This window comes from Mauremys mutica, chromosome 10 (assembly GCF_020497125.1).
Source record: "Mauremys mutica isolate MM-2020 ecotype Southern chromosome 10, ASM2049712v1, whole genome shotgun sequence".
Classification (NCBI taxonomy): domain Eukaryota; kingdom Metazoa; phylum Chordata; order Testudines; family Geoemydidae; genus Mauremys; species Mauremys mutica.
Window position 1 is genome coordinate 13162007 of NC_059081.1, and position 17953 is coordinate 13179959.

The following is a 17953-nucleotide window of genomic DNA, read 5'->3' on the forward strand; positions in this document are numbered from 1 at the left end:
GAGGAAGGTAGACTAAAAATCTAGGTAGAAAGACAGAAAAAGCTATCCAGGCTCCTAAGAATGCCTGATGAAAATTCACCTTCAACTTATGCGGCATTTTTGTTGGCTTTGGAGTCCCTAATTTAAGAAACAGAAAGGACAGAATCCTTGTGCAGACTCAAAGACATTGCAGAGATCCTAACAATGTAATATAGGTCCACTGGAAACTAAGTGCCTCATATTATATCCAGTCCCAAATCTAGGTTTCTAATCTAACAGAGTAACAACCTGCCAAACCATCAAACCAGTAAACTTTTCTCTAAGGGCTAGTCTGGGTCGACGCGGTGAGTTCGACTTCTCGGAGTTCGAACTATCGCGTCTGATCTAGACGCGATAGTTCGAACTCCGGAAGTGCCGCGGTCGACTCCGGTACTCCACCACTGCAAACGGCGGTGGCGGAGTCGACCTTGGAGCCGCGGAGTTCGACCCCGCCGCGTCTGGACGGGTGAGTAGTTCGAATTAGGGTACTTCGAATTCAGCTACGCTATTCACGTAGCTGAATTTGCGTACCCTAATTCGAACCCCCTTTTTAGTGAAGACCAGGCCTAAGGGTAAGTTAGCCATTTCTTAAAAGAGTACATTCATTTTCACGTTGATCTTTTAACTGCAAGATTAAATAAATGATACATATTTGTATGTTACCTTTCTGATCATGAAAAGTAATGATAGCTGCATTCTCTTCAGGTAACTGTTGAACATCTGATACTTGTGCACTTCCATTTCTTTTACTTTCAAAGTAGACAGTTATATAGTCATTAGATACGTTAGGTGGTACATTTTCAGCCTTAATGCTTTTTGTCACCTCAAGATGCCGTGCTGTTATATTTTGTTGCTTTGCTCTATGGTTTTGGTTGAACTTTTCAACAAATTCCCTTATATCTATAAACAGAAAAGAAAAACATTTAACTGATTTTTACTATTATGACGTTAGAAAAACAGAAGAAAATAAGCAATAGATGTAGGGATCAAAATGTTAAGTTATATTATACTTAATCCTTACTAACCAGCTTTGCTAAAGTCTACTTTCCCACTTGCCTGAGTGATTTTATTTTTTTTTAAACAGGGAAGCAAAATATCATTAATTTTTTCACTATCATCGGCCATCGTGGTAGAGGGTAGATGAGTAGATTTTGTGCTTGAACTTGTAAATAGCAGTTTTACAAATGTAAAATGATTTCCCCAAGGCTACAGAGGGAATCTGTAGCAAAGCCAGGATTAGAGAATTCAGACATTCCTGATTTCCAACTGGATGCTAATTCCCATAGACCATACTTCTCCAGAGATGTTTATTTTACACAGTGGGTTAATTATATCGGACAAATCTTTTTGCAGTTAGTATGTCTTGCAGTTGGAATCAATAACTCAACTGTCTTATTCAACCTAATTTAAAAATAAGATAGCTATGTACCACTTTAAATTGCTCAAGTTCTATCCTCTAAAAAAATAATAGTTGTTTTCTTATACTGGGTACTACTCTTTTTAAAGTAAAAAAACATGTTGAAATGCTGTATAGTGGTGATATTGGAATTATGTTGTCCTAAAAGAACTCATGTATACCAGGGACTATGGATGCTGCAATTAGTTTAAAACTGTCAGCCCAATTCAACCCTACTGATAAGCAGGTGCTACTCTCTTTACTGCAACAACAGTTGTGCCTGCTTATACCATACCTGAATTTGGTCTTATGCATAGTGGCTATAGTTCTCCATACCATCAGATCTGATTTGTTAATTAGATCAACTACAATTCTTGTTCAGGACAAATTCACATACACTTCTCACTGCTATACAATACAAGGGAATGCCTATCTTCTGAAATGGTTGTAATCATAATGTTCCCAATCATACATACTGATGTAAATAAGAACATATTGTATAAAATAGGCTAAAGTATCACTCAAGAGAGTACACTATAATATGACTGTTATATGTGCGTATGTTGACACACACAGAATAGATCTGTATTGGTTTGAAAAAAAAAACATCTTTTAATGACCATTCATTACGTAGGATCAAATAATTTTCCCATTGTGGTCAATGGCAAAACTATTGCGGTGACTTTAATGGAACAAGGTTTTGGTCCTTAATGAATGTTTAATGATGGCTTCTGTCTTAATAAACATGCACTGTTCCATTAACAGTTTTGCTGATAAACTGATGGCACCATTTGGCCCATAATTATAATTCACCAGGCACAAAATATTATTTTATATAATTTCCAATAGTTCTTTTTACACACTGCCAGCTGCCCAGCACTTCTGTACACAGAACTGTAATTTACAAATGACTGTAGTTCCCCATTAAGTTACCAAACACACTAGATCTAGTTCTCTTCTCACAGTGATCTTTACTCTGGTGCAACTCCATTTACTTTAGTGGAGTTACTCCTGATTTACAATGATGTAAGTGAGATTCGATTTTGTCTGAAGCCTATGGCAGAATATGTTCCTCTGTTTTTCAGCTCAGCTGAAGTGTTAGCTGAATGGCCCCTTTTAAAGTATCAAGTGAAAACAACATATTGTACACACACATTCCATCTTACCAATATCTTTGATAAATATAACTACAGCCGCATTTATTTCAGGTATCATTTCCATACTGAAGTCATTGTCATCTTCTGATAAGCCACCGATGTTCTCCACCAGCATAGTTAACATGCATTGTTTTGTAGTCTCTTGTATATTTTCAAGCATGACTAGGGATGAAGTCATTTGTGGGAGTTCTTGGATAGTCTCCACTTGCCATGGTTTCACATGGAGTGCAATTTTCTTTACTACATGATCCTTTTTCTTTAAGACTTCTTGGGCATCTAGTTTCACAGAAGCACAAATAAATGGAGATCTCTGTTATATACCTGTAGTTACTCAGAATGGATCGATATGTTAAGTCCTATATTAAGTTCTGATATATTTTAAAATCTTCTCTCAGGTGGAGTCTTACTTTCTCTTGTTATGGAAAAGATTAAAACAAGTCATGTGGTCAAACGTTATGATCAAGTTAAAAGTTATTCTACAGCCCCATAAAGGGACATCCAGAGTATCTCAGTCTCCTTTTAAAAAATGCAGTTACCCCTAGTACTAAATGTTACTAGTGCCAACGAGTCCTTAAGTGCCAAATATTGTTCTCTAGATTAGATTTGAAATGACAACATTCAGCGAGGGCTAATGAAGCGGATTAATTTATTCCTGAAATATATTAATTTATTTACAATATATGTATTTAGGACCCTATGGAGCAAAGTTACCACAGGCACAATTAAAGTTAATGAGGTTATTCAGGCTGGGATTTTCAAATGGAGTTAGGTGCCCAAATCCCTTTGGAGTTTTAATAGGAAATATGTCCCTAATTTCCCTAGGCTCCCTTGAGAATACTTGCTGAAGTGCTTTGCTAGATCTGGACTTGAAGTTGACAGTGCCACACTTAAATATCACACTTGTGTCTGTAATGTTCTTCACCATTATTTTCACAACACCTAAAATGACTAGAGAAAACATATTTTTCTATTTTTTCAGTCTGTTTATTTGACAGCACTTTGTGTATATCAGTTTTGCCATTTCCCCTGCATAGCAGCCAGTTTCTCCTGTTCGTTTGGATCCCTCACACAGCAACAAGCAGAGAAAAGCATTTTAGAACATATGGAAATGTGACGGTAAAATCATGGAAAAGGTCAGGGGAAATCGCGGGGGGCAAGTGTAAAACTTGAGGCTATTTTAAACTCATTTTTTGAAATTGGCTAGATGGTGCCCTATTAATCTGCCACTGAGCTATGTAGTCAAGCAAATATTATCTAATACAATTGTTCTTCCTGAGTGTAGGACTATGCCACATAAGGCTTCACTGAAGCCTTACTATACAGACAAACACCCCCCGCCCCACATTCCTGACCTGCCAGCCACAGGGCCCCTTAGAGCACTCTCTTATCTCTACTTGGTCAGTTCTCTTCTTGTCTCTTGGTTTAAGTATTAGAATTTATTTCCTCTGTTGCTTCCCTAATTACCATCTAATGGTAAATCGTGTGGGGTGAATGGTGGGCAGTACTTGAGGTCAGGCTTGCTGACTGGGGGGGAGGGGAGGGGCAAAGGGGTCAACTGCCCAGGTGCCTGGCAATTTAAAAGGGCCCGGGCAGATGGGATAATTTTTTTTATTAAAAAAATATGTATCTAAGATTAAAAAAAAAAAAGGAAAGAAATCCGGTTTCCTGCTGCTGCTCTGTACTGAGTGGCGTCCCTCATTGTGACAGTCACAGTTTGCCAGAGGGCTGCTACATCCTGCTGGTCTGGCAGAGCATCAGCAACAGCAGCCTGAGTAAGCATGTGATGTCTCAACTGAAATGTGGAGTGTGGTATTTCAAATCAGTCCTTACTGTTCATTATGGAGCAAAAACCTAAGTCCGGAGCTCAGAAACTGAGAGGAAAACAAGACAAAGAAGCCCAACTTGAAAAAAGTAAGAAGGGTAGTCGTATCGTAAACCTCAGCTATACCTTTCTAGAGGGGCACAGAATTGCTGTCTGCAGGCCTGCTTGAGGCTGTGTGGAGCCTCACAAGAGGTGAATGTACGAGCCGGCTCAGCCTGGGAGGGTCACTGTCAGGCAACAAGCAGCTAGAGTGTGGTCCAAAAGGAAGACACAGGAACGATGCACCGCATGTCTCAGTTTGACTAAGATTCTAGGGGAAAAAATCTGAAAAGTTCCCCTGAATATTGTCATTGTAGTAAGGAAAAAGTAGTTCTTCAATTTTAAAGTTGTAGGTGAGAAACCTGAGATATGCTAGGAGTCTGTTTTCCACAAAAGACCTGTGAGTTTCAACAGACCATGGCTTTTGCACCCAGCTCAGCGATTCTGCAGAAAAACAATTTCAAGGAGGCACACAGATGCCAGCCATGGAGATTTATGTACTTTATCTTAATCAGTCTTTCTGCCCTATGCAGCAACTTGTCTTAAACAGGAGTCAAACAAGGAGTTAGGAGATTCTATTTTCTCTTGGAAGCTACATGGTATAGATGTTTTTGCTTTTCATGTTCAAGGCCCCCAGTTTAGGAAGGTAAATAAAGACTTTTCTGAATGGGTGTCTAATTGCAGAAGAGGAGAAACAGACAAGGAGCTAATTTATTTGCTAATTGCAGACGAGGATGTAATTTACTTGCCTAGGATGGTAACTTGGTTCCAAAACTTTTTCTTTACTTCCTTTTTAATTCCGTTGAGATTCCATATTATCAAGTGAATAGCTAGCTACCACATCAGTACAAAGCTAACCTAACCTAAAGAAAAGCCATCTAAATCTTTATGACTATAACCCCTTTCATCTTCCTGATCCCTATCTTAACTGCTGCCCTGTACCTTGTGTCCAGAATTTCCAGCAACTCCTCAGCCAACTGGTAAATTTTCCCCAGCATATGGTGCCATAGCAGACTGAGTATAGTATGAAGAATTTTGACAAACAGCAGTAGTGTTTCTCTGGTTTTCACAATGGCATGAAACTTACTGCCTTCTTTTCACAACTTCCAAAACCTAAACAAAATGGGACTTGCGTGGGGCAAAAGGCCAATGAGAGAATTTACCTTCTATCTGAAGCCAGTATATAGGGCAGTTCCCCACATGCTATTTTAGCCCCTGAACAGGCTGCCCTGCAATGCACCTTACACAGTGGTTTCCATATATGAAGGCGCCCGGCCAGGTTTATTGTCGATGAAGCATTGTAATAGCACCTGGCAGACTCTACGAGGATACTAAGACATGTATGCCCGTGACAATGGACACATCTCAGTCAGTGGTGGGACTTTCCACTGCTCCTTAGGCTGGCCAAAGACACTCCCTCTGAGATACATCTTTATACACAGATACCAACAAATTACGTATCACCCCTCAGAGGGTGGCACCTAACTATGTCAGATGTGGTTAACCACCACCCATTACCTTGCACATAATGGTTCGATCAAAACATTTCTATCCATCATGCTGTCATCCTGACCTTATTTTTAGGTTGGGCCAGTGTGTTTCTGTTACCTTTGGGGAATGTGCTGGTATCAAGGTGTTCTGGTACCCCCTTTCTGGAATGTGTTTGTGTATATATTCTTAAGCCTAGCACTACTTTGGAATGTGTGTTTCTGCAATATCAGCCCTATTCTTGCCAGATTCTGTAAGCAGGGCCTGCCTCTTGCTCACAACTTAACTTTGCTTTATATTAGCAAGTTTTGACCATTACTTTAGTTCAGGCCTCAGGCCTCTGATACAAGGGCTTATGTCTCAGGCTCTCTTCCTACTACAACATGGAATTTCAAAGACCCATTACCAAAGAGGGCATATTTTTGAGAAGTATGTCTATCATACCTTCAGCATTTTCAAAAGTGATGATTCTTTGTTGATTATTTCTGACGCAGGATTTGATGGGTCCCCCACCTGACCGCATTTTATTTTCAAAGTACATGCTCACAAGGTCATCATCAATTTCCTCCCCTGGGGCAGTGATGATTACTACAGTGGATTGCTCAGAGGATGTCATCTCTTTTCCCAAATTCCCTGAAGAGGATGAAATCACAGAACAGAAATCTGATCGACTGAAAACAATTAAAAAGGAAAAATGATCTTTTTATCTTTCTCAGCATTAATATCAAGCTTATCAGCACAAAAATAATGATAGGAGAAAGGGAAATAGAGAGCTATTTCTAAAATGACTTTACTTAAATTTGTTTCACAAAATTCTTTAAAAAAGCCAAATAAACTGAATGTATGATAGTGAAGGGTTGTGGATTCACAGTCCTAGAGACAATGTCTCCTCCACAAAACCAGAACAGCAGAGGAATGGCTGTGCAAACTTCTCCACAATGCCCAGTTTGGCTCATCCATGACAAAGCGGACCACCTGTAACACTTTGATTACACAGACATTTTCCTCTTACATGTCCCACTGTTGTCACCACCAGTGCCAGCAATGATGGGACCTCCGACATAAACAGGATACTGGTGTTTTAAACCACTATGACGTCTACACCCATTTAGAGCAGTGTAGGATAACAATGTTTGCACCACTGTTGACAGTGGTGGAGATGCACTGTCAGTGGAAACAATGGGAAATTTGTGTAGACACAGCCAACAGTGAGAGAGGAAGTCAGTATTCATGCTCATTTAATACTTGGCCTCTTCTGAGATTGCCAGTGAGGCTAGTGGTTCTGTGCTGTTGATACTTACGTGGCAAACTGGGAAAATGTCTGGATTATTTCTTGCATGCAGTGTTAGTTGTAGCCATATTGGTCCCAGGATATTAGAGAGCCAAGGTGGGTGAGATAGTATATTTTATTGGACCAAATTCTGTAGATAAGAGAGACAAGCTGTAATGCTGAGAGTTCCTTTCCCAGACCTGAAGACCTCTGCGTGGCTTGAAAACGTGTCTCTCTCACCAACAGAAGTTGGTCCAATAAAAGATATTACCTCACCCACCTTGTCTCTCTGGATTATTTTTTAGCAATATTTTGTATGACTTGGTTTCCCTTTTCAATTTTATATTGCTGCCTGACCGAATGCATAGAGTTATTTTACAGTCTCCTTTGATGTATTTTGTTAAGGAACCCAAGAAAGGTAAAACAATGATATAGAGAAGTCAGACTCATTTAAGGATCTTCAAAGGAATTAAGATAACAATGGCGGGGCCACCAATTGGTAAGTGAGCTCACCTGATTCCCTACAGGCTAAGACTGGAAACAAAGGAGACCAATCCCCTCAAAGCCCCTTGCAGAAAGTGATATGGGAGGTGGTCAGAGAGATTAGCCGGATGTGTCAGTGAAAAGGCTGACAGGCTGACTGAGGCCTGCGATACACTACAGACTTAGGTCAATGCAAGGTGGCTTACGCTGACCTAATTACATCAGTGTCTACATTAAAATGCTGCTTCTGCTGAAGTAAGTCCCCTGCTACACTGACATAATTCCACCTTCACAAGAGGGATAGTACTTATGTTGATGTAGTTAGGGCGACACAGTGTTTGTTTACTGCGTACTTATGTCATCTGTTGATTGTCAGCCCCGAGTGTAGCTGATGGCTGACAGCTGGAGCTCCCCACTTCCCCCTACTGACAACCCGAGCTGTCAGCTGGGCACTGGTACACAGCTGCCTCCTGCTCCTGGACACTGACCGCCTGAGCTGTCATCTGGATGCAGGCTTCACCCAGCACCTGGCTGACAACTCATGCTGTCAGTGCCAGGGACCCAACTGTGAGCCCATGCCTGGCTGCCAGCCCTGGAGCGGCTGGTGGGACAGGGAGAGCAGCTGTCAGCCCCATGCAGGGCTGCCAGGCTCCAGCTGTCAGTGTCCCACAATGCCCCATTTCAGTCGGTGGAAGCGCTCCTGGTGAGGATGTGCACCACTGACAGAAAGGGCAAGTGTGGATGTGAACCATCGCTTTATTTACTGCGGTGGCTGTATGTTGACTTAAATTAATGGACTTAATTTTGTATTGTAGTCAAGCCCTGAGGCAGGCTGCAAGCAGCGTAGGCTGGTTCGCCCAACTCAGAGATGTGGAATAAACCAGACCTGCCTCAGCTGTGGAAAGAGAGGTTAATCTAACAAGTGAATATGCATGCAGTAGTCCTTGTTGCTTTTAAATCCACTTTTTAAAGTGCTGTGTACCTCTGGGCAAAAATAAATCATGCTTTGTTCTGAAGAAGTGATTTCTGTCTCTCTGCAAATGTATGCTGCCACAAGCTCCCAAAGACAAAGCCTTGCAGGGTCCAATCCCAGTTTCGCCCGCTACATTAGCCATGGTTGATACCAGGGGGCTGTAACCCGGGCCCTGGTCTGAGAGTGGGCAAACTGTTCAATTCCACCCTAGGAGAAGTGAAGGCTCAATGCTTGACACCTGTGGGATATAGTTAGAGAGACCCCGAAGAGAGAGTGGACAGGCTCCTCGAGGACAGTGGCAACTTACGAAAGACACAGTCTGTATTTTTACACTAATGTAATTACGTGTACTTTGCATTAAACAAACACCATAAGCCATTTAATTTTCCATGAAGCTGTTATAGTTTAAATTTCCATGCAAACTATCAATTAATGCAAGAGTAGAATTTGTGATAGTCCTATTTAACAAATTGTGTACGTACCTGTCCTCTTTTCCTGCTCTACAGACCCAGAATTCCCATCATCAGAGCAGACTGGAAAAGATACATGGCATTCATTAATTGGAAAAAAAAAATCCCATAAGGCTAAATAAATGTGATTGCTTGGTGCTTATTGCAGTTGAAGGAACACTGTCACAGTTTTTAGAGCTCAGAATGAATCTACTTTGATTATTGTCTCCTTTGACAGCAGTTACCTTAGAATTACACCTTGTGATGTATCTTTTTATTTCAAACCAAGCATTATGTTACTCAAAAATAACACACAACCTCAAAAATTATGATGCATCATATTAAAAACAAACTAGTAGGCAGAAAGCTTATTAGACTGTATCCATCCACTTTGTCAGAAACATGGCTAAGAGCCTTTGCAATCTGTTACAGCATTTCAAAGTAAACTCTGGCTCTTGCGAAATGGATGCTGTTGAACAAGAGATCTGAGCCATTACACACATTGAATCTATTTCCCCATGTTAAATATTCTCATACCTCTTGTCAAACTGTCTGTAATGGGCTATCTTGATTATCACTACAAAAGTTTTTTCTCTTAATTAATTAGCCTCTTAGAGTTGGTAAGACAACTCCCACCTTTTCATGTTCTCTGTATGTGTATATATATCACCTTACTATATGTTCCACTCTATGCATCTGATGAAGTGGGCTGTAGCCCACGAAAGCTAATGCTCAAATAAATGTGTTAGTCTCTAAGGTGCCACAAGTACTCCTGTTCTTTTTGCGGATACAGACTAACACGGTGGCTACTCTGAAACCAATCTTTTTGTTGTGAGAAGCATTACTAAGAGCCCCTGGGCACTACCGCAATACAAATAAATAATAGTAACACAGAAGGGAGAAGGTAAATGACAAAAGCTGCCAAACTGCATTTATGGCCTGAAACTTTGGCCCTTTCACATGTGCAAGTAAAGATTACTCAAATAAGCACTTATCATGTAGGGGTATGCAAGAGGCTGACTAATAGGAAGGGAGAGTCTTACCCTTCTCTTAGCTAAAAATCTTGCAACAAAAACTGCATATCAGATGAGTTCTCCAATCCTGTAGCATAAGGGGCTCTTTAATTTTCATTCAGTCACTGGAGATTAGTCAAGGAGCTTTGTTTTATCAAATGGGAAGGTTATTTTTAAAGACCTCAATGTGGATTAAAGAAAAGTTGCTGTGGAATTACCTTTCTAATTAGGCCAAGAAAAATGCAGATATGCACAGGGTTGAAAGAATCCTAAAAGCCAATGATTTAAACAAATATTTCTGATGATTATACAAGCCTTTAAGAGTGATCCCACTCCACAGTCTGGCCCTGAAATGTTGCTGTGATGACATGTAGGAGCCACCAACAGCTCACAAAGGGCTGAAGGGAGTTTCATATGTATGACTTCACATTGAGAGCCTAGGCACAAGGATTTTCAATGAGCAATTATTTCAATAGACAAGGGATCCTTTATGCATAGATTTGTTTCCCCTGTGACTCACAGTGAATTCAGGTGTTGATGGGTGGAACTGATAAAGCAAACATCAGTTTTAAAAATAGACCATGGAACACAGATACCAGAGTTTAGCATGAGAGTTGCATGCTAATTTTATGGCTAAACAATGTTGACAGTGTCCCTTGAAAGTGCCACTGCTTACATCAAGCCTCTATAAAAATAAATTTAACTTTTGAACTGCATTAACACTTTTGATACTGTTTCTCCAGGGCAACTGTTGTGCTGCCAATGTTCCACCGATGTTTCACAGATGAGGATTGAGTGTTAATCACACTGAAGCCTGGTCTACACTAGGCGTTTAAACCGGTTTTAGGAGCGTAAAACCGATTTAACGCCACAACCGTCCACACTAGGAGGCACCATATATTGATTTTAATGGCTCTTTAAACCGGTTTCTGTACTCCTCCCTAACGAGAGGAGTAACGCTAGTATCGGTATTAACATATCGGATTAGGGTTAGTGTGGACGCTGATCGACGGTATTGGCCTCCGGGAGGTATCCCACAGTGCAGCAGTGACCGCTCTGGACCGCAATCTGAACTCGGATGCAGTGCTCAGGTAGACAGGAAAAGCCCTGCGAACTTTTGAATATTTCCTGTTTGCCCAGCGTGGAGCTCCGATCAGCACGGGTGGCGATGCAGTCCGAAATCAAAATAAAGAAAGAGCTCCAGCACGGACCATGCGGATGTGATCGCTGTAAGGGCAGGCAAATCCGTTCTATCAGCGCTCCGTTACAGAAGATGAAATTCAGAATCCTTTTTTAAAAATCTCCAGACAGACGCCATAGCAGGGACTCAGCGCACTGCAGTGTGACAAGCGTAACGGAAAGCCAAAGAATCAAATGGACGCTCATGGACTGGAGGACTGAAGCTATCCCACAGTTCCTGCAGCCTCCGAAAAGTATTTGCATTCTTGGCTGAGCTCCAAATGCTTCTAGGGTCAAACACAGTGTCCGCGGTGGGTCAGGCATAGCTTGGCAATCTACTCACCCCCCCCACCCACCCCCAGAAGCGAAAGGGAAAACAATCCCTCTGACTCTTTTACATGTCACCCTATCTTTACTGAATGCTGCAGATAGACACGATGCTGCAGCCGTCAACACCAACATCCTCACTCCCCCCCTGCCATGGGTGGCTGATGGTACAAAAGGACTGGTAACCGTCCTCGTCATCAGCCTATTGGCACATGGGGCAGTAACCATGCTGACTAGCATCCGTCAGGTCGATCAAGGGCTCCTGGCTCTAATTTTTTCTGGTGGATGGTGGATGGTGCAGTATGGCTGGTAACCATCGTCATCATAGCAACAGGGGGCTGAGCTCCATCAGCCCCCACCCTTCATGTGTAAAGAACAGATTTCAGTTGCCCCTGGACTAGCAGAGGGATGCTGGGCTTCTCTCCACACTGCTTAATGTCCTGTCTGGACTATCATAGCAGCTGGAGGCTGCCTTCCACTCATTTCTCACTAGCAAGTCACCATGTCTTTTTATTCCTGCATTCTTTATTAACTTCATCACACAAAGTGGGGGACAATGCTACGGTAGCCCAGAAAGGCTGGGGGAAGAACGGAATCAACAGGTGGGGTTTGTTACAGGAGCACCCCCTGTGAATAGCATACAGATCAAGTTTCTGCAGGATCTGACACAGAGCAGCTGTGCTCTCTGGTTCTATGATACAGTGGTTATCTAGTACACTTTACCTATATTCTAGGCAGGACTGATTCTATTTTTAGATACCAAAAAAGGAGGGATTGACTCAGGGAGTCATTCCCAATTTTGGCTTTTGCGCCCCTGGCTAAGAGCAGCCAGGGGCACTTATGACAGCAGCAAATGGTACAAAAGGACTGGTAGCCATAATCATCCTCACCAGTTCCAATTTATGGAAGGGTTTGGATGGTGCAGTATGACTGGTAACCATCTCTGCTGTCATGCAAAAGCAAAAGCATACTTCTGTGTAGCGCTGCTGAATCGCCTCTGTGAGCGGCATCTAGTACACATACGGTGAGAGTCACAAAAGGCAAAACAAGCTCCATGATTGCCATGCTATGGCATCTGCCAGGGCAATCCAGGGGAAAAAGGCGCGAAATGCTTGTCTGCCGTTGCTTTCCCAGAGGAAGGAGTGACTAACGACATTTACCCAGAACCACCCGCGACAATGATTTTTGCCCCATCAGGCACTGGGATCTCAACCCGGAAGTTCCAAGGGGCGGGGGAGGCTGCGGGAACTATGGGATAGCTAGGGAATAGCTACCCACAGTGCAACGCTCCAGAATCCGACGCTAGCCTCGGACCGCGGACGCACACCACCGAATTAATGTGTTTAGTGTGGCCGCGCGCACTCGATTTTATAAAATCTGTTTTACAAAACCGGTTTATGCAAATTCGGAATAGTCCCGTAGTGTAGACGTACCCTGAGTAGCACAGCTCGGGCCTGAGGGCACCTGGAATGTTCAGCTGCAATCCCTGTATGTAGTGTAGTTGTAGCCATGTTGGTCCCAGGATATTAAAGACACAAGGTGGGTGAGGTAATATCTTTTATTTGATCAACTTCTGCTGGTGAGAGAGACAAGCTTTTGAGCGGCACCAAGCTTCAGGAAGAAGAAGAGCTTATGCTCAAATAAATTTGTTAGTCTCTAAGGTGCCACAAGTACTCCTGATCTTTTTGCGGATACAGACTAACACGGCTGTTATTACTCTGAAACCTGTCAGTGTGGTTTGAAAGCTTGTCTCTCTCGCCAACAGAAGTTGGTCTAATAAAAGATATTACCACATCCACCTGGTTTCTCAGCTGCAATCAACCAGTTAAGGAAATATGCTATGGCTGCTGTAGTTCACAGCTAGACTAATGAAAAACCGGAGGAGAAAAATAGCTTTCACAAGAGTAACAAATTTAAAACTTTCTGCAGGAATTAGAGAGGAGGAGCAAAGCATTATAGATGCTGATCCAGCAAAGCAATTAAGCTTATGACAAACTTTAAGAACATGAATAATCCCTTTGAAGTCAATGATATTACTCACAGTGCTAAAAGTTAACCATGTACTTAAAGTACTTTGCTGGACAGGGACATGACAACAGAGTATGAGAAGCGCTTACAGCAAAAGATAATAGAACTTACCGATTATGTCCAAAACACTACTTCCTTCTAAGGGTTTGTCTGCACTGGAACTGGAAAATGTAAATTCCAGCTTGAGGAGACGTACCCGTACTAACTGTGATCGAACCAGCACACTAAAAATAGAAGTGTATCCATGGTGGCATAGCCGCCTCAGGTAGATAGTTATGGTTTTGGATGGGGTCATACTCGGGATGGCTAGCCCCTCCTGCCACGAGTGGCTATACTTCTGGTTTTAGCACACTAGCTTGATCACTTTTCAGCAGTTGTATACACATACCATAAATTAACTGCCTTTCTGAATAACTATATTCAGCCTGGCTGTAGAACCCAAATCCAGGCAGAAAAATCACATATTAGAATTTCTGCTGAATAAATCTCTACAGGGGAAGCAGTTCAGCTTTTCCGATTTTTTCATTGACTTCAATGGGTTCTACATTGGGCCAAGAGTTAGGAGTCATTGTGGAAAGCGTTTTCTCTCCCTTAAAAGTAGTTTTTATCTTCCATACATCATTCCTCAACACAGAAGAAAAAGCTTCATTTCTCACAAATAATTTTCTAGTTTTTATAAACATTTTGTTTTTTGTTTTGAACAAAACCGTACCTGGTTCTTGGGGTTTGCTTGGTGTCTTGGACTCCTAAAACAAAAAGAACAGTAAGCCAATTAAAAACAGCATGTGACAGTCTTGCTGTTACTTCAAAACTCTGAATACTGCAGGTTAGGATTCTGTTTCATATTTATTTACCTCTTTAGGACCCGGCACTTCCCTGGACACGTCTTTTTTGGTTGCACCAGTTGTTTCAAGCTGCATGACAACCAGCTTTAATTTTCCTTCCGCTGCCCTGTCAAGCTCATGGGTCTTTTTGTTAAGAACTCGCTGCCTCACTAAAGCACAAATAAACAAAACTATTATAATCTTGGTAGAAGGGATGTTAGTCTATAGGTCTATGCACCATTATGGGCAACATAATCCTCCCTGCTGGGCACTGTTAACAAATCATACAACAAACTCCAACATTTAAAAAATCATAGCACTAGAATGATGGGCTAAACTTCATTCAATAAAACTGCTCTTCATTACCTCCCATGTCTTTCCCCTTGTTTTCATGTTGCCTAGTTAAGGCTAATTCTGTGCCCATTGACTTCAGGGCAAGGAAGATCATGCCCTTAGGTTGCAGGCAGTTTGGGGAAGGGACCTTGTCACACCAGTCTCTAAAGCGCCTAGCACATTGTTGGTGCTATATAAATAAGAGACTAGATAAATAATAATACATACCCTACATGAGTTTCCTCACAATTTCCTTCCAATTGTTCCATTAGTAATAGTGGGGTGAGTAAAGGCACGGAACTGGGAGGGTGTTCGGTCCCCTAAACCCATAGATTTGTGAGGATCTTGAGAAATCTGCAGGAACATGGGGCTTCTACACTGCTCCCTGGGTTATCCCTTCTCCCATGGCAGCATCGTCCCCACTGGGTGACGCTCCAGAGCCCTCCTTTGGAGGGGCGCTGAATAAATATATATGGGGAGTTATTCATCTTAACCAGCAGTAACTTCTCCCCCCCCCATAGTTACAAGAACAAAAGATTTGGGGGAAAATCATTCTCTTTCCCCCATTTGCTCAACTTCTGCAACACTGTGTAGAATCATTTTCACTGTTTCCTCTGCACAGGCAGTCAGTTTCCCTTGTTCAAGGTGGTCTCTCACACCAGAACAGGAGAGAGAGAAAAATATTTGAAAAAATAACATTTTTTTATTCCAGTGGCACAAAAATTGGCAGGGGGACTCAGGGTCAGGCAGAATACTGAAAGGACTTGTAACTGGCTTTTCGAAAGTGACTAGAGTTCACAATGATGGTATCTTTTTAAGGACAGGAAGAGAGGAATAGCCTAGTCAATTGAAGCAGGACCTTCTGACACACACTCTTTTAGAATACACTTATTTCCAGAGACATCAGGGAGGGGGACTTGCAGGGGCTGTAGTCACCCTAAAATTTGCCTCACCCCCCCGCCATAGCCACCCCTCCCAGCACAAAGGTCACCCTTACTTCTGCAGTTCTGTGCTGCTGCTGGTGGCGGTGCAATCCTCAGAGTTGGGTGCCAAGGCAGCAGCCGCTGCACTCCTGCCACCCAGCTCTGAAGGCAGCGCTGCCAGCAGCAGCAAAGAAGGGGGCCATATGAGCACAGGGAAGGGGAGGACATGGAAATAACAAAGGTGGAGAGGGAGCATCCAGGGAGAGAGATGGAAGGATCGTGCATAAGAGAGAGAGTTCACAGGCGGGGGGAGGTGGGGTTTGGTTAGAGGAGGGGGTCACAGAACAGGGGAAGGGGGACAGGCATAGGGGAGAGGGATCACTCATTAACAGGCAAAGGGGAGGATGCATAGAGGAAGGGGAACTACATGGGGGAGGATGCACAGATAAGAGGGAATCACAGCAGAGAGAGGGGACATGCTGTGGGAAATGGGGGGCACGGACAGCTCCAAACAGAGGGAGTGTGGATTGGAGAGGAGCCCCGGATGTGCAGGCACCATAGACTCATAGACTTTAAGGTCAGAAGGGACCATTATGATCATCTAGTCTGACCTCCTGCACATTGCAGACCAAAGAATCTCACCCACCCACTCCTGTAACAAACCCCTAACCTATGTCTGAGCTACTGAAGTCCTCAACTTGTGGTTTAAAGTTTTCAAGGTGCAGAGAATCCCCCAGCAAGTGACCCGCACCCCACGCTGCAGAGGAAGGCGAAATCCCCCCAGGGCCTCTGCTAATCCTTCCTGAACCCAAATATGGTGATTAACTAAACCCTGAGCAGGTGGGCAAGACTCACCAGCCAGCACCCAGGAAATACTTCTCTGTAGTAACTCAGACCCCACCCCATCTAACATCCCTTCACAGACCACTGGGCAGATTTACCCATGGAGGGGTGGGGAACTGGCAGACAGGCCAGCGTGACCAGATGTTCTGATCTTATCGGGACAGTCCCAATATTTGGGGCTTTATCTCATACAGGCGCCTATTACCCACCACCCCCATCCTGATTTTTCACACTTGCTGTCTGGTCACCCTACAGAGCGGGCACCTGGGCACTGCACCCAGGGGTGGCACAGGGACGAGCCCGCAGCCGAGCTGGGAGGCAGGGGACACTGCTGCTGTGAGAGGCTGGGCCGGGCTGTCCGAGGGCTCGGGGACCCTTCCCGCCAAGACAGGCAGCGAGGGGCCAGGGAGCCTCAGTGCCCCCCTGGGTGTGTCCACAAGCTCTGTAATCCGCCCCCCTCGCGCGCCATTTTCTGTCCAGCCCATCTCAGCTCCCCCGCCCCCCCAACGGCCAGGGGCCGGCACCGCCCTGGCTTACACGCAAACTGCAAATCGTGAACATTAAGAGACGGGTCAGGGTCCCCACTCCCCCCTTACCGTCCTCCTGGGCGAAGCAAACCAGGACCTGGCCGGGCCGCTCCCGGATCTCGCACTCCCCCCCTCCGGATTTCTTCCCGCTCTGGAAGTAGCAGAGGAGTTTCTTCCTCAGGGTCTTGGGGAGCCCCGAGTCTCCCCAGTCCCCCTCCACCAGCAGCGGGAAGGGGCACTTCGCCTCCCCGGCCATGATCAGCTACTTCTCAGCGGCAAACTGGCCACAGGAGGAATCTGCCGCCGCACGGCAAGGAAAACTCCCTGCTTGTTGAGCTGCTTTCACTTTCATTTCCCAGAAAGCACCTCCCAGGGTTTCTTTTCTGTAACGTGATCCAGGGCTGCCTCTGAGCTAGGAAATTGGGGGCAGGGGCAGGCATTAGCTTTGCACGTGAAGCACCTCCCCGCTGGGGCACACTGCAAGCCTCCAACCTCACCCCCGAGCACCCCCCCTCCTCTGCCAGCGCAGCCCTACCTGCAGATGTACCAAAAAAAGCACAACAAAGATAAAACAGCATGTAACGATGCTGGCTTTGGTGGGACCTAGCTGAGAGTACCAATTCAGGACAAATTGCTGAGAGCAGGGGAGTTACAGCCCAAGGCTTTGCCAGGGCTGGCTCCAGACCCCAGCGCGCCAAGCGCACACTTGGGGCGGCATTTTGCCGGCAGGGCGGCAGGCGGCTCCGGCGGACCTTCCGCAGTCATGCCTGCGAGAGGTCCAACGGAGCCGCGGGATCAGCGGACCTCCTGCAGGCATGACCAGGGCCGCCCAGAGGGGGGGGCAAAGGGGGCAATTTGCCC

At 44.1% G+C, this 17953-nt stretch overlaps 1 protein-coding gene across 1 annotated transcript in view; it reads right to left on the bottom strand.

Annotated features, from left to right (window-relative positions):
• LOC123378826 (protein mono-ADP-ribosyltransferase PARP14-like) overlaps positions 1–17477 on the bottom strand; it is a 49876-nt gene extending 32399 nt beyond the window's left edge. Inside the window, exons 1-7 of the mRNA XM_045033035.1 lie at positions 17162–17477; positions 14497–14636; positions 14355–14388; positions 9129–9179; positions 6365–6553; positions 2581–2847; positions 682–918 (exon numbers count right to left, since the gene is read on the bottom strand). Of these exons, the coding sequence (XP_044888970.1) occupies positions 682–918; positions 2581–2847; positions 6365–6553; positions 9129–9179; positions 14355–14388; positions 14497–14636; positions 17162–17348 (1105 nt within the window). The 5' untranslated portion in view covers positions 17349–17477. The remainder of the gene's footprint in view (positions 1–681; positions 919–2580; positions 2848–6364; positions 6554–9128; positions 9180–14354; positions 14389–14496; positions 14637–17161) is intronic.
• Positions 17478–17953: the final 476 nt, after the last annotated feature.